The sequence below is a fragment of the Meriones unguiculatus genome, chromosome 15 (assembly GCF_030254825.1).
Source record: "Meriones unguiculatus strain TT.TT164.6M chromosome 15, Bangor_MerUng_6.1, whole genome shotgun sequence".
Lineage (NCBI taxonomy): Eukaryota > Metazoa > Chordata > Mammalia > Rodentia > Muridae > Meriones > Meriones unguiculatus.
In genome coordinates, this window is record NC_083362.1 from 77,584,567 (window position 1) to 77,608,188 (window position 23,622).

General features: G+C 45.2%; 1 protein-coding gene and 1 pseudogene across 1 annotated transcript; both read left to right on the forward strand.

Annotated features, from left to right (window-relative positions):
- Positions 1 to 9,652: 9,652 nt before the first annotated feature.
- LOC132648000 (olfactory receptor 9S13-like) lies at positions 9,653 to 10,623 on the forward strand (annotated as a pseudogene).
- Positions 10,624 to 20,387: 9,764 nt separating this feature from the next.
- On the forward strand, positions 20,388 to 21,341 carry LOC110545755 (olfactory receptor 9S13-like). The gene has a single exon (XM_021632085.1). The coding sequence runs from the start codon at positions 20,388 to 20,390 to the stop codon at positions 21,339 to 21,341; it is 954 nt and encodes a 317-aa protein (XP_021487760.1).
- The last annotated feature ends 2,281 nt before the right edge of the window (positions 21,342 to 23,622 follow it).

A 23,622-nucleotide genomic window follows, 5' to 3' on the forward strand; every position in this document is an offset into this window, starting at 1 on the left:
GAGGAAGATAAACTCAAACAGAATATTGCCATCCGTAAAGAAATAGAGGAAGCTGCAGCCAAACAGTTTATGGCCTTTAGAAAGGAAATGCTTAAAACACTGAATGAAATGATAGAAACAGAGTTGAAGGAACTAAAAGAAAAACAGGAAAGTACAATCAGACAGGTGAAGGAAGTAAACAAAACAACTCAAGACCTGAAGATAGAATTGGAAAAATTAAAGAAAACACAAATGGAAGAAATAATGGAAAGGAAGAATCTAGGGAAGAAAACAGGAACTACAGAGGTAAGCATAACCAACAGACTACAAGAGATGGAAGAAAGAATCTCAGGTGTAGAAGATACAATGGAAGAAATCGATGTATCTGTCAAAGAAAATGTTAAATCCGAAAAATTCCTGACACAGACCATCCAAGAAATGCAAGACAATATGAAAAGACAAAACCTAAGAATAATAGGTATAGAGGAAAAAGAAGACTCCCTTCTCCAAGGCCCAGAAAATATTTTCAACAAAATCATTGAAGAAAATTTCCCCAAGCTAAAGGAGAGGCCAATTAGAATACATGAGGCCTACAGAACACCCAACAAATTTGACCAGAAAAAAAAAATCCTCCCGCCACATAATAATCAAAACAGTAAGTATACAGAACAAAGAAAAAATACTAAAAGCTGCAAGGGAAAAAGGCCAAGTAACATATAATGGCAAACCCATTAGAATCACACCTGACTTTTCAACAGAGACTATGAAAGCCAGAAGGGCCTGGACGGATATCAGGCAGACCCTAAGAGAACACAGATGTCAGCCCAGGCTACTATACCCAGCAAAACTCTCAGTCCTCATAGATGGAGAAAACAAGATATTCAATGACAAAAACAAATTTCAACAATACCTACAAACAAATCCAGCATTACAGAAGACACTGGAAGGGAAAATACAACCCAAGAAAGCTAGCTACATTCAAGAAAACACAGGAAATAAATAACCTCACTTCAGTAAAACAAAAAGCAACGAAGCACACAACCTGATGACCACAGCCAACATCAAAATCAAGAGATCTAACAGCCACTGGTCATTAATCTCTCTCAACATGAATGGACTCAACTCTCCAATAAAAAGACACAGATTAACAGAATGGATACGTAAACAAAACCCAGCAATCTGTTGCATACAAGAAACACACCTAAGACACATTACCTGAGGGTAAAGGGTTGGAAGACGACTTTCCAAGCAAACGGACCCAAGAAGCAAGCAGGAGTAGCCATTCTAATATCTGATAAAATAGACTTTCAACCAAAATTAATCAAAAGAGATGGGAAAGGACACTTCATACTCATCAAGGGAAAATTCCACCAGGAAGACATCACAATCCTGAACATCTATGCCCCAAATACAAGGGCACCCACATTTGTGAAAGAAACATTGATAAAATTTAAAGCACATATAGATCCACACACATTAATAGTGGGAGACTTCAACACCCCACTCTCAACAAAGGACAGGTCAACCAAACAGAAATTAAACAAAGAAACAATGTCTCTGACAGAGGTCATGAATCAAATGGACCTAACAGACATTTACAGAACTTTACACCCAAACACAAAACAATTTACCTTCTTCTCAGCACCTCATGGAACCTTCTCCAAAATAGACCACATAGTGGGTCACAAAGCAAGCCTCAACAGAAGATACAAGAAGATTGAAATAATCCCATGTATCTTGTCTGATCACCATGGAATAAAGCTGGACCTCAACAATAACAGAAATAACAAAAAGCCTACACACACATGGAAACTGAACAACTTGTTACTAAATGACAGCTGGGTCAGGGAAGAAATAAAGAAAGAAATTAAAGTCTTTCTAGAAATCAATGAAAATGAAGACACAACATACCTGAACTTGTGGGACACAATGAAAGCAGTGCTAAGAGGAAAGTTCATAGCACTAAGTGCCTTCAAGAAGAAATTCGAGACAGCTCATTCAAGCACCCTAATGGCTCACTTAAAAACCCTAGAAAAAGAAGAAGCAGATACACCAAGAAGGAGTAGATGGCTGGAAATAATCAAACTCAGGGCTGAAATCAATCAATTGGAAACAAATAAAACAATTCAAAGAATCAATGAAACCAAGAGCTGGTTCTTTGAGAAAATCAACAAGATCGACAAACCCTTAGCCAGGCTAACTAAAAGGCAGAGAGACACCACCCAAATCAACAAAATCAGAAATGAAAAGGGGGATATAACTACAGACACTGAGGAAATCCAAACAATCATTAGGACTTACTTCAAAAGTCTATATGCCACAAAATTTGAAAATCTAAATGAAATGGACAATTTTCTTGATCGATTTGACTTACCAAAGCTGAACCAGGACCAGGTAAATCAACTAAATAGACCTATATCCCCCAAAGAAATAGAAGCAGTCATCAAAAGTCTCCCATCCAAAAAAAGCCCAGGACCAGATGGCTTCAGCGCAGAATTCTACCAGACCTTCAAAGAAGAGCTAACACCAATTCTGTTCAAACTATTCCACAAAATAGAAACAGAAGGAATATTACCAAATTCATTCTATGAAGCCACAGTCACCTTGGTACCTAAACCTCACAAAGACTCAACAAAGAAAGAGAATTTCCGGCCAATCTCCCTTATGAACATTGATGCAAAAATACTTAATAAAATATTTGCAAACCAAATCCAAGAACACATCAAAGATATTATCCACTATGACCAAGTAGGCTTCATCCCAGGTATGCAGGGGTGGTTCAATATACGGAAATCCATCAATGTGATCCACCATATTAACAAACTGAAAGAAAAAAACCACATGATAATCTCCCTAGATGCTGAAAAAGCCTTCGACAAAATCCAACATCCATTCATGTTCAAAGTATTGGAGAGATCAGGGATACAAGGCACATATCTAAACATAGTAAAGGCGATATACAGCAAGCCTATAGCCAACATCAAACTGAACGGAGAGAAACTTAAAGCAATCCCACTGAAATCAGGGACAAGACAAGGCTGCCCACTCTCTCCATATCTCTTCAACATAGTGCTGGAAGTCCTTGCTAGAGCAATAAGACAGTTGAAGGAGATCAAGGGGATACAAAATGGAAAGGAAGAAGTCAAATTATCACTATTTGCAGATGATATGATAGTATACGTGAGTGACCCCAAAAACTCTACCAGGGAACTTCTACAGCTGATAAACACCTTCAGCAAAGTGGCAGGATACAAAATTAACTCAAAAAAATCAGTAACCCTCCTGTATACAAAAGACAAAAGGGCTGAGAAAGAAATTAAGGAAACAACACCCTTCACAATAGCCACAAATGACATAAGGTACCTCGGAGTAACCCTAACCAAGGAAGTCAAAGACTTGTATGAAAAAAATTTCAAATCTCTGAAGAAAGAATTAGAAGAAGATATGAGAAGATGGAAAGATCTCCCATGCTCATGGCTTGGTAGGATTAACATAGTAAAAATGGCCATCTTACCAAAAGCAATCTACAGATTCAATGCAATGCCCATCAAATTACCAACACAATTCTTTACAGACCTGGAAAGAAAAATTCTCAACTTCATATGGAATAACAAGAAACCCAGAATTGCTAAAACAATCCTCTACAATAAAAGATCTTCCGGAGGTATCTCCATCCCTGATCTTAAGTTGTACTATAGAGCAACAGTTTTAAAAACTGCATGGTACTGGCATAGAAACAGAATGGTGGATCAATGGAACCGAACAGAGGACCCAGAAATAAACCCACACACTTATGGACACCTGATCTTTGACAAAGACGCCAAAACCATACAATGGAAAAAAGATAGCATCTTCAACAAATGGTGCTGGTCTAACTGGATGTCTACATGTAGAAAAATGAAAATAGATCCATACTTGTCACCCTGCACAAAACTGAAGTCCAAGTGGATCAAAGACCTCAACATAAAACCAGACACATTAAATCGGCTTGAAAAAAAAGTGGGAAATACCCTAGAACTCATTGGTACAGGGGAAAACTTCCTGAACAGAACACCAACAGCACAGGCTCTAAGAGCAACAATCAATAAATGGGACCTCATGAAACTGAAAAGCTTCTGTAAAGCAAAGGACACCGTCATCAAAACAAAGCGACCACCTACAGATTGGGAAAGAATCTTCACCAACCCTTTATCTGACAGAGGACTCATATCCAGTATATATAAAGAACTAAAGAAGCTGAAAAGCAGCAAACCAAGTCATCCACTTAAAATATGTGGAACAGAGCTAAACAGAGAATTCTCTGTAGAGGAATACCGAAAGGCAGAGAAGCACTTAAAGAAATGCTCAACCTCACTAGCCATTAGGGAAATGCAAATCAAAACTACCCTGAGATTTCACCTTACACCCATGAGAATGGCCAAGATCAAAAACTCAAGTGACAACACATGCTGGAGAGATTGTGGAGAAAGGGGAACCCTTCTCCACTGCTGGTGGGAATGTAAACTTGTACAACCACTCTGGAAATCAATCTGGCGCTTTCTCAGACAACTAGGAATAGCGCTTCCTCAAGATCCAGCCATACCACTACTGGGCATATATCCAAAAGAGGCTCAAGTACACAAAAAGGACATTTGCTCAACCATGTTTGTAGCAGCTTTACTTGTAATAGCCAGAAGCTGGAAACAACCCAGATGCCCCTCAACTGAAGAATGGATGCAGAAATTGTGGTACATCTACACAATGGAATATTACTCAGCAACGAAAAATAAGGAAATCATGAAATTTGCAGGTAAATGGTGGGATCTGGAAAGGATCATCCTGAGTGAGTTGTCCCAGAAGCAAAGAGACACACATGGTATATACTCACTCATATAGTCATACAACATAGGACAAACCCACTAAAACCTGTGCATCTAAAGAAACTAAGCAAGAGAGAGGACCCTAACTAAAACGTCTAATCCCCATCCGGAAAGGCAAAGAGGATGGAAATCAGAAGAAGAAGAAAACAGGAAACAACCTAGGAACCTACCACAGAGGGCCTCTGAAAGCCTCTGCCCTTCAGACTATCAAAGCAGATGCTGAGCCGGATGGGCAACTGTTGGGCAGGTGAACGGAATTTTAGGTAAGAACTGGGAAATAGTAAGAGCTGGAGAGGACAGGGTCTCCACAAGGAGAGCAACAGAACAAGAAAATTTGAACAAAGGGAACTTCCAAGAGACTCATACTCCAACCAAGGACTATTCATGGAGATAACCCAGAACCCCTGCACAGATGTAGCCCAGGGCAGTTCAGAGTCCAATTGGGTTACATAGTAATGGGAAGAGGGATTGCCTCTGACATAATCTGATTGGCCTGCTCTTTGATCACCTCCCTCTGGGGGGGAGCAGCCTTACCAGGCCATAGTAGAGGACAATACAGCCACTTTTGATGTGAACTGACAGACTAAGATCAGAAAGGAGAGGAGAACCTCCCCTATCAGTGGACTTGGGGAGTGCCATGCAAGCAGAGGGAGGAAGGAGGGTGGGATTGGGAGGGGAGGAGGGAGGGGCTTATGGGGGGATGCAGAATGAATAAAGTGTAATTGATGAAAAATTAAAAAAAAATACACTATTCAGAGAAATGCAGTAGTGGCACACTTCCTCTAATTAAGTGTGTCCCTTCCCTCCAAACATGCCACCATCCTGGGAAAATCAGCACATGAATTCACAAAGAATATTCTTGCATCCAAACCTTGACAGTCTACCACTTCCTTCCTCCTAAGGCCTATGATCAATGTATTATGGAAAATATTTTTAGCCATCTCTAAGAGTCCCCAAACTCTTAACTCTTCAAACAAAATTCAACAAAGAACAAAGACTCCTCTGAGAATTAAACTAAAATCTTACCTGTGTTTCATTTGTAATACATAATTCATAGGGCATAACAAAATGAAGAAATCTTTTGTCAGACTGTAACATTCTTCCTCCAGTCCAATGTCCAAGAGAGGTAATCATGGTGTGCCTGAGACAGACCTCATCGACCAGGCCTTCACTGTCCACATTCCTGCCGGCTGTCTGGTCTCCTGAGCCCCTACCAACATCATCCATACCCCTTAGTTCTTCTTAGAGAATTCAAGGTTTCTGATAGACAGCTCCTTGAAGTTTTTCCAAAGTCTTCCCTCAATCCCAATGACTTAGACCCACAGATAAAGGTAGTCCCCCTTTTGTGGATCCTGGCGCTTCAGACTCAGGTCTTAATCTAGTGCAGCCAGCATGTTACCCATGAGCCAGCTCCACAGCAAGGAAACTCAGACCTTCTTGGCCATGGGCACAAGCAGGCTCTGTCTCTTAAGAGACACAGGAAATGCTTATCGGGTGAAGGTTGATATTATAAAGCCTAGCATGCTACCTATAAGACATTAATGGCACAAGTGATAGCACGGGACCTGTTGTGTCCTGTACACTCTTCACAGGACAGGAAAGAACATAGAACTCTCGGGATTCAGATGGAGTTATTGTGAGCTTCTCATCCCACCAGTAGAAATGTGGTTGTTGCCTCTAAACCAAAGAATATCTTAAGAGCAAATAGAGAATGTTGAGATTTGTGACAGGAAGACATAGGAAACCCTGAGGTATGTGTGAGAACACAGCAAACTGCTGAGGGAGGGAAGGTGCTCCTCCGGACTTTCTCTTTTCTGTCTCTTCTGTTGGATCACTACTTACTGGCATATATTCCTCAGACAGAAACCATCAGAAAAATAACAAAAGGAGATGGAGGTCATTTACACAGGCCTCTGATGACACTGGGGGACTTGGACCTGCAGTTACAGGCTTGGAGAGAGCCAGTGCTGACTTATGGTGGAATGAACTGACCAGCTGCCCTGCAGAAGGCCTCCTACCGTGCAGTTCTCACAGCAACATGGCAAGTTGAAGGGAGCAGCAAGGGGATGGGCTGTGGCCACATTCGCCATCATGTGCTGCTCTAATGAGCTACTCTGAACACAGGTGCTCCGAGTTGTCTCTGCTGTAATCCTGGCGGTACCTCCAGGGGCCCTGAGATCTGCAGGCTTCCTGCCAACCCACAGGACATGAATGATGATGAGGCAGAGATTGGCTACAGCCAGTCCTCCTCTTCAGGAGCCCAGGGAGGAAGATTCCCAGCTGTCAGCGGGCCAGCACCTTCCTAATTGGCCATTGGAGACCAAGAGCCCTAGCATGGCTACATGTAGAGCATCGTCAGCAGGCTGACCTCTCCACACACTGTCCTACCAACAGTGACAGGAGAGCAGGCAAGGTGAGGAACCAGGCTTCCTTCTTTACAAGACCCAGAACCTGTCACCGGCAGAACCTGCAATTCCCACCTCTGATCATAGTCACTCATTCCATTTCCCAGGAATCTGCAGATGATCTGATTAAAGGAAAGGACCCAATTTCTCCATCACCCATAGACATCATGGACCAGGCTCAGCAGCACGGGGGTGCTGGGAGCAGGGATGTTGCCTGGGTGACCTTGGTGAAGACCTGACTCATTTATGAAAGAAAGGTAAGTGCAGTGTGTCACCCGTGAGGAGTAGGAAACTACATAGGTAGAGATCAGAAGGGTAAACAGTGTTCACTGAGGGACCTGCCTCAGTAAGCAGACATGTCCTGTCTTGGTCATCCCTGGCCTTGGCACAGACCACAGTGTGCAGTTTTTGGGGCCCTCACTCTTATTCAACCCAACTCCAATCCTGCAGGCAGATGGGCTGAAGCTCTGTATCCAAGCAGGTCATTTGAGGTGGTGATGCCACTAGCTCATGAGGAGCAGGATTGAAGTGAGCAATGGCTGTCCTTCACAGTCACCACCACCCCGCTCTCTCTCACAGCAGAGAAATGTCCTCAACCCCTTCTTTCCGTTCACCCCAGAAATGTCACTGGATGAGCAGACAGGGGAGATCAAGCTTGTTAGGGGGTAACTGGAGGCAAAGGACCAGCCTTCCGTTCCATAACACACTCATCACCATGGAAAGCTGTGTGTGGTCAGTGTGGTGACCCCTGGTGGTTGTGTCAAGGGTGCGAGCACAAACCATTTCAGGCACACCTTGGAGCTCACAGTGGGAAAGTTAGCTTTGTGTGTGTGGTGGGTTCAGATGGGGCCCAGCCATCCCATCACTCCTTCAAAGGTGAACTGTGGAGGAGAGGGGAGGACACAGAAAGTGAGCTCCCTCAGACCGAGAACTTTCGAACTCCCAGGACGATGGGCAGTGGACACCACACAGGTCTACCCATGTCCCTCAGACCAGCAACTTCCTGCCTTGGTCCTGTGCGTGCTCCAATATGGTAATGACCACAGTCATCCCCACTCAGGACACTCCAAGCTTTTCAGTGCTGTGAGCACAATCAGAGAGAGTGGGCAGGAATGAGCTGAGAGCCATGAACAGATCAGCTCTATCTGGTTTTAAAATGAGAAAGAATAAAACCTTTGAGTTGAAGCATGGAGCAGAACTGGCAGTGAGATCAGTTTTGAGGGCACATGGTGGTCCCAAATATATCAAAATCTCATCCTGCTGTTATTGGTAAGAGAGAGAGCTGGGCATGGGCTATCTCATGTCCAGGTTCTATGCAACAAGTCATTGACAGAAATCCCCTGGCAACCTTCACTCACTGACAGCCACTCAATTCCATGCACAGAATAAGAATAACTGGTCCCATATGGAACAGACAATGGCTCAGCCTCACCCAGGAAGGGCTGCACATTGCTCTCTTTTCAGCCTGGAGATGGAAGGATCACACAGCCCAACTTCTGGAAGGGCAGGAGACCCTTGTAATATTCGTGGGTCACACTGAATTATGCGGCTTGTGAGATTTGGGTGGGAGACTCAGGGCACAGCTGTACTGATGACACAGGAGTCCCTTGGAGGTGGTGTGACAGGATCCTTTAAATCCCCAAAGGTGGGGTGGACCAGTTCAGAGAGCTGGCAGAGATCATGCTTCATGCCATGAGCATGTCCCAAACATGGGTGGGCTTCAGTGCTTGTGTTTGTCAGGACATAGGCCTGGGATACACTCTCACCAAATCTCTACCACCTCCACACTGGCAGGAATCCCTCACAGCTCAAGGAAACAGAGTCTGCACATAGATTGTGGCTGTTCACCAGATTGGGAGCCAGAGCCACCGAGGTGAGGTCAAGAGTCCTGCAGGGGACGCTGGTACAGACTAAGCCTGGAGAGAGCTGTTTCTCTACATGAGTCCAGCCTAGAGATGACCAGATCACCTACCCCAGCTTCTGGGAGGTCAGCAGGTTCTCTTGTCCATTCTATGATCAGTGAGTATGATGGAATTGCAGGATGGCATTTGGGGATGTCTTTAAGAATGGCACTGTTCAGGGGTGTCCCTGCAGAAGGAGGGCAAGCAACTCAGAGTCAAGTGTGGGGACACTGATATTGCTGTCTGCACCTGACAGTCACTCAGCTCATAAACCCTCTCTGTATCCTCAGAGCCCAGCCCAGGCTTCTGCACAGACAAGTCTCCGCACATCACCAGGAATTCATAAGTCAGACAAAATGTCTCCTTTCGTGTCACACTGATCCAGGAGTTCCAGGCTTCCTGGGTTGTGGACAGAGTGTCAGTGATATACTTCATGGGCCATAGGAATTTATAGGTGAGGACTCCTTCCTCTCTGACTCCACCGTCCTCTCTGCCTCTGTCCCCACACATGGCTACATCAGTCCACAGAAATGGAAGCCTCTCAGCAGTATCCTCACAAGGATTTGTGCTGGTGGGGTTTGGGGGAGGCACAGAGATCCAGGCCCTGCTCTTTGCTGTCTTCCTGGCCCTGTATGTGGTGTCTGTCCTGGGAAATCTCACCATGATTGTGCTCATCACCCTGGATGCCCGCCTGCACTCACCCATGTACTTCTTCCTCAAGAACCTGTCCTTTGTTGACCTCTGCTACTCTTCTGTCATTGCCCCCAAAGCCATGACCATCTTCATTTCCTCCTCCAAGGTCATCAGCTTTGCAGGTTGTGCCACTCAGTTCTTCTTTTTCTCCCTTCTGGTTACCACTGAAGGCTTCCTGTTGGCAGTAATGGCCTATGATCGCTTCATGGCCATCTGCAGTCCTTTGAGGTATCCTGTGACCATGTGCCCATGGTGTGTGCCCAACTGGCTCTAGGTACCTACTGTGGAGGCTGCCTGAACTCCATTGTGCAGACCAGTCTCACGTTCCAGTTGCCCTTCTGCAGCTCCAACCGTATTGACCACTTCTACTGTGACGTGCCCCCATTGCTCAGGCTTGCCTGTTCAGACACAACTCTCAATGAGCTTGTAATGTTCGGTATCTGTGGGCTCATCATTGTGTCTACTACTCTTGTTGTCCTTATTTCCTATGGCTACATCATAGTGACCATTCTAAGGATGCGCTCTCGTTCAGGACGACACAAGCTCTTCTCCACCTGTGGTTCACACATGACAGCTGTGTCTTTGTTCTATGGAACTGTATTTGTCATGTATGCACAGCCAGGAGCTGTGGCATCCATGGAGCAGGGCAAAGTGGTCTCTGTCTTCTACACCCTGGTCATCCCCATGCTCAACCCTCTCATCTACAGTCTGCGCAACAAGGATGTGAAGGATGCCCTAAAGAGACTGGGGCAGAGACACAGCCTTGTGAGCAATGGTGGCCAGTGAGGATCTCAAGTCTAGGGGGAAGATTGCCAATGAAGTATTGAGAAATCTCTCCCTTTCATCCATTCTACAATGACTCTTGAGGGCTCCTTACAGACTGGGCACTAAGCAGGCAGCCTAAGGCTGCTCTGTTGAGAGGTGGAGCGAGGTCCAAGTGACTTTCCACTGTGAGGCAGTGAACATAATTGACATTTGCTGGAACTGGAATTGTTTTGTTTTTCTATGAAAGGAAATGGATATTTGAAAATAATGTAAAAAACTGAAAGAACTGTTCATATCAAGTGTCTCTTTGTGATCACACCCCGATGCATATCTTGGTGAATCGTGCAAGCTTGCAACGAGAGCCTCCTGCTGCCCTTTCATGTCTTTCAGCTTTCTCCATCACTGAGATGATGTGTGTCTAAAATAACTGCAATTTTGGAGAGTGTCTCAACAGTTAAGAGTGCTTGGTGTCACTGCAGAGGACCTGAGGTCAGGGCCCAGGACTCAAGCCAGGAGGCGCAAAATGGCCCATAACTCCATCTGTAGTGATGGGCTATGAGTGCTTCATGGCCATCTGCAGCCCTCTGAGGTACCTGTGACCATGTGCCCCATGGCATATACCCGTCTGGTTCTAGGTACCTACTGTGTGGGCTGCCTGAAGTCCATTGTGCAGGCCAGGCTCACGTTCCAGCTGCCCTTCTGCAGCTCCAACCGTATTGACCAGTTTGGTAATAGTGATGTGGACGGATGATGTCCGATTAAACAGGAAATACCATATCCATGGGAATAAAGGTCAGCATCCAACTTACTTTATAAACACATTCAATCACGGTGGACCAGATGTCACTTCAACTCCACACCCACTTTTTGCCTCCAGAGGCACCTGCACACCCTCACTCATCCATGCTAACAGACAAACACAACACGCGCAAGTAGAAATTTTATAAGCTGCATAAAGCAACTCTCAGCATATTGCCAAGTGTTCCTCACAATGAGCTCCATGGCTCTGGGGAAACACATCTAACATGGAGTCCTTCTCTCACACAGATGCATGGTATGAATTTAATGTGGCAGTGAATACATATACATATAACATATGTCTCTATGCATTTGTTGAGATCACGTCATTGAAAGTCACACTCCTGGAGTTCACTACACTCTGTGCCTGGGGAAAAGACGTACAATCCTGCCATGTAATCCGTACAACACCAGGCATTCTGCCCAAGTCCAACAGTTGGTCAGATCTGAGCACAGTTCCCTTTCCCTTCTGAGAGCAGTCTCTACGCCTCAGACGTCTGCAAGCAGGCAGCCTCCACAGTAGGTTCCCAGAGCACGAGCTCTTTCTGTTTGTTCTTGATCTGTTGCTCAACATCATCTTTACAAAATTAAGTGTTTGCTGTGTGCACTGAAGGTTGCATGGTGGGTGTGGCTGTATGTTACCACAACTCTAGGACAACACACACTCTTCTCGCGGGAACATGGCTTGGTTTGTAGTTACTGTCTGCCAGGGTAGTGCTTCCATGGCCTTGGACTTCTCCTGTGTGAGTGGATTTCTGTGCATGCAATTGCTTGATGCTGGGGAATGCAAACACTAACCCTCTGTAGGAGCCACTACTTTAATCTGCTTGCAGGTTCCATAACTCAGTTTGTACACCCCATCGCCTGACACATGGAAACTTACCTTCGGGAATCTAGGGGACACTTGATTGTCTTGCTTGCAGCTCCACTGCTCATGAGTTTTTACCATGTCCACTTCACACATGTGGATGTAGGTTCTTGTTGATTGGTTGGTTTTTCCAATATCACCTCCACTTTGGGCTTTGCTTCATCCCATGTCTTTTTTTTTTTTTTTCCTCAACAGAGGTTCTTAGACGGTTTTGAGTTCAGCCACCTGTCTCTTTATGGTTAAAGCACTCTGTCATGTCCGGAGAACCGTGGCTTACTCTGATCACATCCAGCCTCCCTCTCTCTGGGATTGAGATAATGCCCACCATGAATGCCAATACATCTCTAAACTTCTTTTGTAATTACTCACTCACAGAATGTTGTTTTTCACATTTGGCCTGATACCGACTTCTGTTTTTCTCTCTGCACACAGCGGCTGGCCTCCTAGAGGGCAAAGTGTGGCTTTCGGCAGCAGCTCTGCAGTGCCCCTTCCTCCAGACTCCAGTGTTGACGCTTGAACGTGCTGCTCAGGTCTACCAGCCCACTGAGCTTCTTCTACCCCAGTGCCCACGTGTGTGCTGCCCTGACTCCATTCTGTCCGCCGAGCATTCTGCCCTTCCTGAATCCATTCTGTGATATAGTGGTAACATATATTAATGCAATAAAACATTGTAAATAAAAACTAAAACCCAGAAGAGGTAAGTTCATTTTCCGAAAATTATCAGTAATAAGTAAGCAACATGAAGAGTAAAGTGTCTACTTTTCTAGATGATTTAAAAGACTGGAAAAACTGAGTAATACTGATGTAGATAAATGATGACTAAGTAAACAGATCAACATGTGCACGGGTAAATAAAGGTCGGAATCAAGTTAATTTACAAACTCAATCATATTTGACCAGATGTTATTAAAAAGCTGAATAAATTAATCTACAACATGATGGACTACATCAAATATAATCCCACGAACTTCTGAAAATAAGAACAAGGAGGAGAAACGCATCCTGCAAAAATCAGAACGTGTTGAGAAAGTATATTATATGGCAGCATTTTTGTACGTCCATAGGAATATTAGAAAGTGCTCTCAAATGGCTAGGGACAAAACCCTTTGAGATACTACTGCAAATCGTCAGCCAGGAGAAACAATTCTTAGTGACTAGCATTGTTTAAATAAACTCTTCAAAATGAGTCAGGGTGTGAGGAAACAATTCAAATCCTGCATGGGTATGTAAAACATTCCATCATTTTGAGGAAAACCTGGTCAGATAAGTGGAGGAAAAAGGGAAATTTGGCATGATGTAGTTGCTCACGGAAACAGTCAACCTAATATATGTGTATGTGTTTGCGTATCCATATGGATATGGACATTTATGCAAGAAAAACCCATGTGCCCTCATGGAACGTGTAATAGGCAGGCAAGACTCACAGCAAAACGAGAAGGAAATGGAAATTGAAGCCAGAAGGGGAAATCTAAATAGTACCACCTGCATCCCTGTAGCTGGCCCTCACCACCGTCACTGAAGATGCTTGCAAAATGCCTTCCCTGAGGCCTTCCAAGGTGCAATTCATGTCTCTTCACTGCTGTATTGTTTATCATTGAAAATAGAAAGGCATCAAAGCAAACTTCTGCCCTTCATCAGGTGAGTCTTCCGATGAGAGGAAGCCTGTCTGTGTGGTACAGAAAGCAGCAGAAGGTAAAGAACTTCGGGGACTTTGTGGTGATCATGTTCTGCAATTAGACATGGAGCTACAGTTGCAGCAGCCATGAGGGACAGTGGTGAGGGGGCATTGTTCCCCTGGCCAGGTGGGAGCAGACTGCTTCTCTCCTACTGAGTCAGCCTCCTCAGGAACCCACAACACCGAGTACAGAAGGTTACTCCTCCACTGATCCAGAAGGCCGATATCGCAAATCATGCTATTGGTACGCTGTGAAGCCCCTGAAATGTTCAGGGAAAAATTCCTCCTTGTCCTCTCCTAGCTCACAGTACCTCCCCACTGATCTGTGGTGTTATTTGTCATGGGGCCTCCGTACCCCATCTCTGCACTCTCTTTACATGACTTTCTTCCTCCTTTAAATTTCTCACATCCCCACCTCTTCACACAGGGCAGCAGTCATTGAATTATGGCCTCCCCACACTCTTGCTGCTTCCTGCTGTAACATAGCTGCAAAGATCTCACCTCCAGGAGGGCACCTTCTGTTCCCAGGAAGCCATGGCCTTTAGGACACTCCGTGAGTGCAGTTGTGCTCATGCAAAGGAATTATGTTCGTAGTTGCTGAGTGCAGAGCTCTATAAAGTCATTAAGACAGAGCCTTTCATTCGTTACTCAACTCTAACAGGAAGGACTATTTCTGTTTGTCTACTCAGTTACTGAGAGAACTGTCGTGGATTTTAAATTAAGATTTATAGATGAGCATTTCCTCTTAAGTCATATGACTCTGCTTTACCTTTTCTGACTCTTTCATGTTGCGTGTGAATGTGTGTTGTATGCATTCATGCCTACATACGTATGCACACTTCCATTTTCCACATTGTTTCGGTGAAAAGGGTTCTTTTGCATCAGCTGGACCTCATTCATTTGTCTACGAAGGCTGGCCAGTAATCTCCGAGTGTCCCCATCTCTGTCCCCCAGCACTGGGCTCACAGCTGTGCACAGCCATGTCCACTCTTATGTAGGTGCTGAGGTAAGGATCTAAACCAAGTCCTCAGGCTTTTGCAGCATGCAGTGTTACCCAATGAGCGTCCTCAAACCATCTTCACATATTTTAAGTCCTTGTTTATATTCAAATTAAAATTTCAATGCCAGATGTTGAAGCAAATATATCCATATGAAATAACTATATCAACTTTTATCATAAAAATCTACCTAGATATTTATGTCATTGCTATTCCTCTGTAAATATGTTCAGAATATAGCCCATTAGGACCTTTTCTTCCTATTATCTATAGTCTGTAACAAGTCTTCCTTTCAAAACTTTGATTATGGATTGTATCTTGGTTTTATAAATACCGATTTCAATAGGTACGTTTTATTTCTTGTATGTTGACCCGAGGGGAATTGTAATGGTCAAAGATGGACGTTTTATGGTAAAGAAGGACCATAAAATCAATACACTGACATATATAAGTTGATATTTGAATATATCATTGGAAGACACTGATCTCCAGATTGGTCCTAATAAACCAATAGAGATCATTTTTCTTGCCTTCCTTCTGAGATGTAATACTGAAAATGTGAGTAAATTCATCACAGCCATGTAGAAAGCAACATTGGATTTTTAAATAAAAGCAACACCCATAGAAGTTCTACATATGCAAAGACATAATGTATGAATCTAATTATTTTGTAAAATCAGTGCAAGAGGGAAACGAAACAGTGCTCATAAAAGACTCATGCAGTCACTAAAGAGAAGATGACACCATAGAACTCTTGAAGGGAAAAGCCAGGCCTCCCACAATGAGGCTGTTCAATGGCAGCCACAGTAGGGGTTCATACAACCAGATCCTAGCTGAGCATTCAGAACTGACTGATGACTAACTAAAGACAGACAGGACAGAGGAACTTAATGCACAACACCATGGGATGAGGCCATGGAGCCCAGATCATAAGAGGTTCTACACAATGAAAGGTCTAGTTAACTAAAGACATTAACCTCAGAAATACACCAATCAAAGAGAGCCGTCTCTCTGGTGATTCCAGAGATAGGTGAAGCACACTTGATTTCCACATGCTGCTATTGGGCATTTGAACATTAACAGAGAGTTGATGATATGAGGAAATTCTATTTCTACAGGTGTAATAGCTCTACAGAGGCCCCTTGAAAAGCCTCAATGCTTTAGATGCCAGATGAAATTTGCATAGGGGGTTTGTAACATATATTAGTCAGTTCTGTGCTATGAAAATACCTCAAAGAAACAACTAATGCAAGGAAATAGTTCCTTTGGTGTATGGTGTCAGTCCATGGTGTTGTCTCGGTTGTTTTTGCTCCATGATGACTAGAACATCATGGTGGCAGGCAAGAGTGGGGAACCAGACTTCTTAATCTCATGAAGACAGGGAAAAGCTGAGAATGGAGGGCAGATAAAATACACTATTCAGAGAAATGCAGTAGTGGCACACTTCCTCTAATTAAGTGTGTCCCTTCCCTCCAAACATGCCACCATCCTGGGAAAATCAGCACATGAATTCACAAAGAATATTCTTGCATCCAAACCTTGACAGTCTACCGCTTCCTTCCTCCTAAGGCCTATGATCAATGTATTATGGAAAATATTTTTAGCCATCTCTAAGAGTCCCCAAACTCTTAACTCTTCAAACAAAATTCAACAAAGAACAAAGACTCCTCTGAGAATTAAACTAAAATCTTACCTGTGTTTCATTTGTAATACATAATTCATAGGGCATAACAAAATGAAGAAATCTTTTGTCAGACTGTAACATTCTTCCTCCAGTCCAATGTCCAAGAGAGGTAATCATGGTGTGCCTGAGACAGACCTCATCGACCAGGCCTTCACTGTCCACATTCCTGCCGGCTGTCTGGTCTCCTGAGCCCCTACCAACATCATCCATACCCCTTAGTTCTTCTTAGAGAATTCAAGGTTTCTGATAGACAGCTCCTTGAAGTTTTTCCAAAGTCTTCCCTCAATCCCAATGACTTAGACCCACAGATAAAGGTAGTCCCCCTTTTGTGGATCCTGGCGCTTCAGACTCAGGTCTTAATCTAGTGCAGCCAGCATGTTACCCATGAGCCAGCTCCACAGCAAGGAAACTCAGACCTTCTTGGCCATGGGCACAAGCAGGCTCTGTCTCTTAAGAGACACAGGAAATGCTTATCGGGTGAAGGTTGATATTATAAAGCCTAGCATGCTACCTATAAGACATTAATGGCACAAGTGATAGCACGGGACCTGTTGTGTCCTGTACACTCTTCACAGGACAGGAAAGAACATAGAACTCTCGGGATTCAGATGGAGTTATTGTGAGCTTCTCATCCCACCAGTAGAAATGTGGTTGTTGCCTCTAAACCAAAGAATATCTTAAGAGCAAATAGAGAATGTTGAGATTTGTGACAGGAAGACATAGGAAACCCTGAGGTATGTGTGAGAACACAGCAAACTGCTGAGGGAGGGAAGGTGCTCCTCCGGACTTTCTCTTTTCTGTCTCTTCTGTTGGATCACTACTTACTGGCATATATTCCTCAGACAGAAACCATCAGAAAAATAACAAAAGGAGATGGAGGTCATTTACACAGGCTTCTGATGACACTGGGGGACTTGGACCTGCAGTTACAGGCTTGGAGAGAGCCAGTGCTGACTTATGGTGGAATGGACTGACCAGCTGCCCTGCAGAAGGCCTCCTACCGTGCAGTTCTCACAGCAACATGGCAAGTTGAAGGGAGCAGCAAGGGAACGGGCTGTGGCCACATTCGCCATCATGTGCTGCTCTAATGAGCTACTCTGAACACAGGTGCTCCGAGTTGTCTCTGCTGTAATCCTGGCGGTACCTCCAGGGGCCCTGAGATCTGCAGGCTTCCTGCCAACCCACAGGACATGAATGATGATGAGGCAGAGATTGGCTACAGCCAGTCCTCCTCTTCAGGAGCCCAGGGAGGAAGATTCCCAGCTGTCAGCGGGCCAGCACCTTCCTAATTGGCCATTGGAGACCAAGAGCCCTAGCATGGCTACATGTAGAGCATCGTCAGCAGGCTGACCTCTCCACACACTGTCCTACCAACAGTGACAGGAGAGCAGGCAAGGTGAGGAACCAGGCTTCCTTCTTTACAAGACCCAGAACCTGTCACCGGCAGAACCTGCAATTCCCACCTCTGATCATAGTCACTCATTCCATTTCCCAGGAATCTGCAGATGATCTGATTAAAGGAAAGGACCCAATTTCTCCATCACCCATAGACATCATGGACCAGGCTCAGCAGCACGGGGGTGCTGGGAGCAGGGATGTTGCCTGGGTGACCTTGGTGAAGACCTGACTCATTTATGAAAGAAAGGTAAGTGCAGTGTGTCACCCGTGAGGAGTAGGAAACTACATAGGTAGAGATCAGAAGGGTAAACAGTGTTCACTGAGGGACCTGCCTCAGTAAGCAGACATGTCCTGTCTTGGTCATCCCTGGCCTTGGCACAGACCACAGTGTGCAGTTTTTGGGGCCCTCACTCTTATTCAACCCAACTCCAATCCTGCAGGCAGATGGGCTGAAGCTCTGTATCCAAGCAGGTCATTTGAGGTGGTGATGCCACTAGCTCATGAGGAGCAGGATTGAAGTGAGCAATGGCTGTCCTTCACAGTCACCACCACCCCGCTCTCTCTCACAGCAGAGAAATGTCCTCAACCCCTTCTTTCCGTTCACCCCAGAAATGTCACTGGATGAGCAGACAGGGGAGATCAAGCTTGTTAGGGGGTAACTGGAGGCAAAGGACCAGCCTTCCGTTCCATAACACACTCATCACCATGGAAAGCTGTGTGTGGTCAGTGTGGTGACCCCTGGTGGTTGTGTCAAGGGTGCGAGCACAAACCATTTCAGGCACACCTTGGAGCTCACAGTGGGAAAGTTAGCTTTGTGTGTGTGGTGGGTTCAGATGGGGCCCAGCCATCCCATCACTCCTTCAAAGGTGAACTGTGGAGGAGAGGGGAGGACACAGAAAGTGAGCTCCCTCAGACCGAGAACTTTCGAACTCCCAGGACGATGGGCAGTGGACACCACACAGGTCTACCCATGTCCCTCAGACCAGCAACTTCCTGCCTTGGTCCTGTGCGTGCTCCAATATGGTAATGACCACAGTCATCCCCACTCAGGACACTCCAAGCTTTTCAGTGCTGTGAGCACAATCAGAGAGAGTGGGCAGGAATGAGCTGAGAGCCATGAACAGATCAGCTCTATCTGGTTTTAAAATGAGAAAGAATAAAACCTTTGAGTTGAAGCATGGAGCAGAACTGGCAGTGAGATCAGTTTTGAGGGCACATGGTGGTCCCAAATATATCAAAATCTCATCCTGCTGTTATTGATAAGAGAGAGAGCTGGGCAGGGGCTATCTCATGTCCAGGTTCTATGCAACAAGTCATTGACAGAAATCCCCTGGCAACCTGCACTCACTGACAGCCACTCAATTCCATGCACAGAATAAGAATAACTGGTCCCATATGGGACAGACAATGGCTCAGCCTCACCCAGAAAGGGCTGCACATTGCTCTCTTTTCAGCCTGGAGATGGAAGGATCACACAGCCCAACTTCTGGAAGGGCAGGAGACCCTTGTAATATTCGTGGGTCACACTGAATTATGCGGCTTGTGAGACGTGAGTGGGAGACTCAGGGCACAGCTGTACTGATGACACAGGAGTCCCTTGGAGGTGGTGTGACAGGATCCTTTAAATCCCCAAAGGTGGAATGGACCAGCTCAGAGAGCTGGCAGAGATCATGCTTCATGCCATGAGCATGTCCCAAACATGGGTGGGCTTCAGTGCTTGTGTTTGTCAGGACATAGGCCTGGGATACACTCTCACCAAATCTCTACCACCTCCACACTGGCAGGAATCCCTCACAGCTCAAGGAAACAGAGTCTGCACATAGATTGTGGCTGTTCACCAGATTGGGAGCCAGAGCCACCGAGGTGAGGTCAAGAGTCCTGCAGGGGACGCTGGTACAGACTAAGCCTGGAGAGAGCTGTTTCTCTACATGAGTCCAGCCTAGAGATGACCAGATCACCTACCCCAGCTTCTGGGAGGTCAGCAGGTTCTCTTGTCCATTCTATGATCAGTGAGTATGATGGAAGGGCAGGATGGCATTTGGGGATGTCTTTAAGAATGGCACTGTTCAGGGGTGTCCCTGCAGAAGGAGGGCAAGCAACTCAGAGTCAAGTGTGGGGACACTGATATTGCTGTCTGCACCTGACAGTCACTCAGCTCAGAAACCCTCTCTGTATCCTCAGAGCCCAGCCCAGGCTTCTGCACAGACAAGTCTCCGCACCTCACCAGGAATTCATAAGTCAGACAAAATGTCTCCTTTGGTGTCACAGTGATCCAGGAGTTCCAGGCCTCCTGGGTTGTGGACAGAGTGTCAGTGATATACTTCATGGGACATAGGAATTTATAGGTGAGGACTGTCCCCACCCATGGCTACATCAGTCCACAGAAATGGAAGCCTCTCAGCAGTACCCTCACAAGGGTTTGTGCTGGTGGGGTTTGGGGGAGGCACAGAGACCCAGGCCCTGCTCTTTGCTGTCTTCCTGGTCCTGTATGTGGTGTCCATCCTGGGAAATCTCACCATGATTGTGCTCATCACCCTGGATGCCCGCCTGCACTGCCCCATGTACTTCTTCCTCAAGAACCTGTCCTTTGTTGACCTCTGCTACTCTTCTGTCATTGCCCCCCAAGCCATGGCCAACTTCTATTCTTCCAAAGCCATTGATGTTGCTGGTTGTGCTGCACAGTTGTTTTTCTTCTCCTTTCTGGGTACTAGTGAAGCTTTACTTCTGGCCGTGATGGCCTATGATCGCTTCATGGCCATCTGTAGTCCCCTGAGGTACCCTGTGACCATGTCCCCCGCCGTCTGTGCTTGCCTTGTGCTAGCTGCCTACTGCGGGGGTTGCCTTAACTCCATTGTGGAGACCAGCCTCACCTTTCAGCTTCCCTTCTGTAGCTCCAAGCACATTGACCATTTCTTCTGTGACGTGCCCCCACTGCTCCAGCTTGCCTGCACCAACACGTCTGTCAATGAGTTGGTGATGTTTGTCCTCTGTGGTTTCATTCTAATGGGGGCAACACTGCTCATCTTGATTTCCTATGGCTACATCGCCATGACCATCCTCAGCATGCGCTCAGGGACCGGGCGACACAAGGTCTTCTCCACCTGTGGCTCCCACCTGACAGCCGTGTCCTTGTTTTATGGAACTGGCATTGCTATCTATGGCCAGCCAGGTGGTTTGGCATCAAAAGAGCAGGGGAAGGTGGTCTCTATCTTCTACACCCTGGTCATCCCCATGCTCAACCCCCTCATCTACAGTCTGCGGAACAAGGATGTGAAGGACGCACTGAGGAGGCTGGGACAGAGACGTGCATCCATGTGAAGAAAGGTGGCCTTGGGGTGGGAGGATTGTGTGAAGACACACCTCATCACTGGGACAGTTTGTGCGTGTTTTGAATTTTATTTTATTTATTTATTTATTTATTTATTTATTTACTTATTTATTTATTTATTGCTGGCTTCGGGGTAGCTTCCTGCACATTTTCCTCTTTAAGGCGTTTGTGATTGTCTTCTTCTGTCACCTTGTATTCCAGGAACAACACAGTCTCATGGGGTAGACGCCACTGTTAGGACATTTACCCATGAGGAGGAGTATGCTCCTTGGAGCAGAAATAATCCCCTCCTGACAAAAAGCTTTTTCTTCAAACAGCAAGGGGTTTCTTTCTTTCTTTTTCTTTCTTCTTCTTTTTTTTTTTTTTACTTTTTAAAAATTCGTTATTAATTACACTTTATTCACTTTGTATCCCCCCTGTGGTTCCCTCCCATCCCAATCCCTCCCTCCCTCCACCCTCTGCATGCATGCCCCTCCCCAAGTCCACTGATAGGGGAGGTCTTCTTTTCCTTCCTTCTGATCCTAGTCAATTAGGTCTCATCAGGAGTGGCTGCGTTGTCCTCTGTGGCCTGGCATGCTGCTTCCCCCTCAGGGGCAGATGATCAAAGAGCAGGCCACTCTGTAGAACTAGAGCAGACCCATCACTAGACCCTAAATTTCCCTGTGATGAGCATGACCAGCCACACTGCACCACCAGTCCCTGCCTCAATTCTCATCCCATTTCAACTTAAAAATCATGTCAGTACCCACTAACACATTCATGTCCTCACTGGACCTTGCTCTTCACTCTCCACAGTGTAACTGCAATAATTAAACTTCTCTTCACTCCAGCTCTCACCTGACTCTGTAAGTGGCATATTGGGACAGGTGAGTAAGCCTATTACCTGGGGCTTTTGCCTTAAGACACCTGTTACATTATGAGCTAAAAAAAGAGGGGGGCTAATTTTATGTAAACTTTCACTCTTCCATCGATTTGAAGAAGGGTTTATTATGTAAACACCAGATCGCACATACCCACGGACGGCATCAGGGAACACACGCATTTGCAGGAACCTTTGAGTAGGACCCTTGGACACCACACTAACAGAGCAAAGCAGATTTTCCAACATCTGGAGGAACATTGAACCTAGGCCAATGACAGAGCAGAGTGAATTAGGATCAATTACTTATTTGTTTCGGTTCATTTGAAAACTCTTTGCTGTTGCTGCTGCACAACCTAAATAAAGCTTACTGATGTAAGATGTTTAAATATTGTCTTTCACATTTGCTTAATCCCAAGCCAGAATAAAACTGATTCTTGCATCCTAGGTAACTGTACTTTACCTAGCATGGGTTTGAGATGGCAATGTTAAATAGCTGGTTTTCTTAGAATAAACAGAAGAAAGGGAAAGGGAAAAAAAAAAACCCAGATAATTAGCCTGATGGGGGAAATCAAAACTCGGTATTAGTATCACACAGAAACATATATAAACAAGAACAGCAATTCAGAGACAAATACCAATAGCTAAATCAAATGGCATTTAAGGATCACATGAGACTTCACCCAAACTTCCCCTGCCCACCCTATCCTTGGCACCCACAGGTAAAGAGTCTCTGTGTCCAATCACTAGACCCAAAATTTCCCGGTCTGCCCAGCTCCCAGTGCTGTGAGAAAAGGAGCCCTCACATCCCACCACTGGGCCCAAACTTTGCTGTCTGCACAGTACCTGGTGCCAATGTGTAGGGGGTCCCAGGGGTTCTCCTCTAGACTTGCACAGTCCTAGCTCCTCTGCTGACCATCAGCTTCAGGCCCACAATTCTACTCAGTCAGCCAATCCCAGAGATTCAACTTCCAGTACAAAATAAGAAACAACTCCAAAATCTAAGACAACATGTCTCCTCCAATAATGACTAATCCTATAATAATGGACTTCGATGAGCATGTCTCAAAGGTCTTCCTGGCAGAGTTCAAAAGAACAATGACAACTACATTCAAACAACTCAAAGAAGACATGGCTCCACCCCAGGGAGACAGAACCGAAGGTGAGTGAAATAAGAAAGCCAATAAACATACGAAAACAAAGTTCAGCAAAGAGGTAGAGTTTCTGAAGAAAACACAAACTGAAGTGGTAGAAAAGTTGTGGCTGTTGCTGTTTTGTCTTGGGTTTTTGTTTGTTCTAAGAGAGAGAAAAACCATGAGGTTGAATGGATAGGGAAGGTCATGAGGATCTGGAAGGAGTTGGGAGAGGGGAAATAATATGATCAAAATATATTGTGTGAAATTCTCAATCAA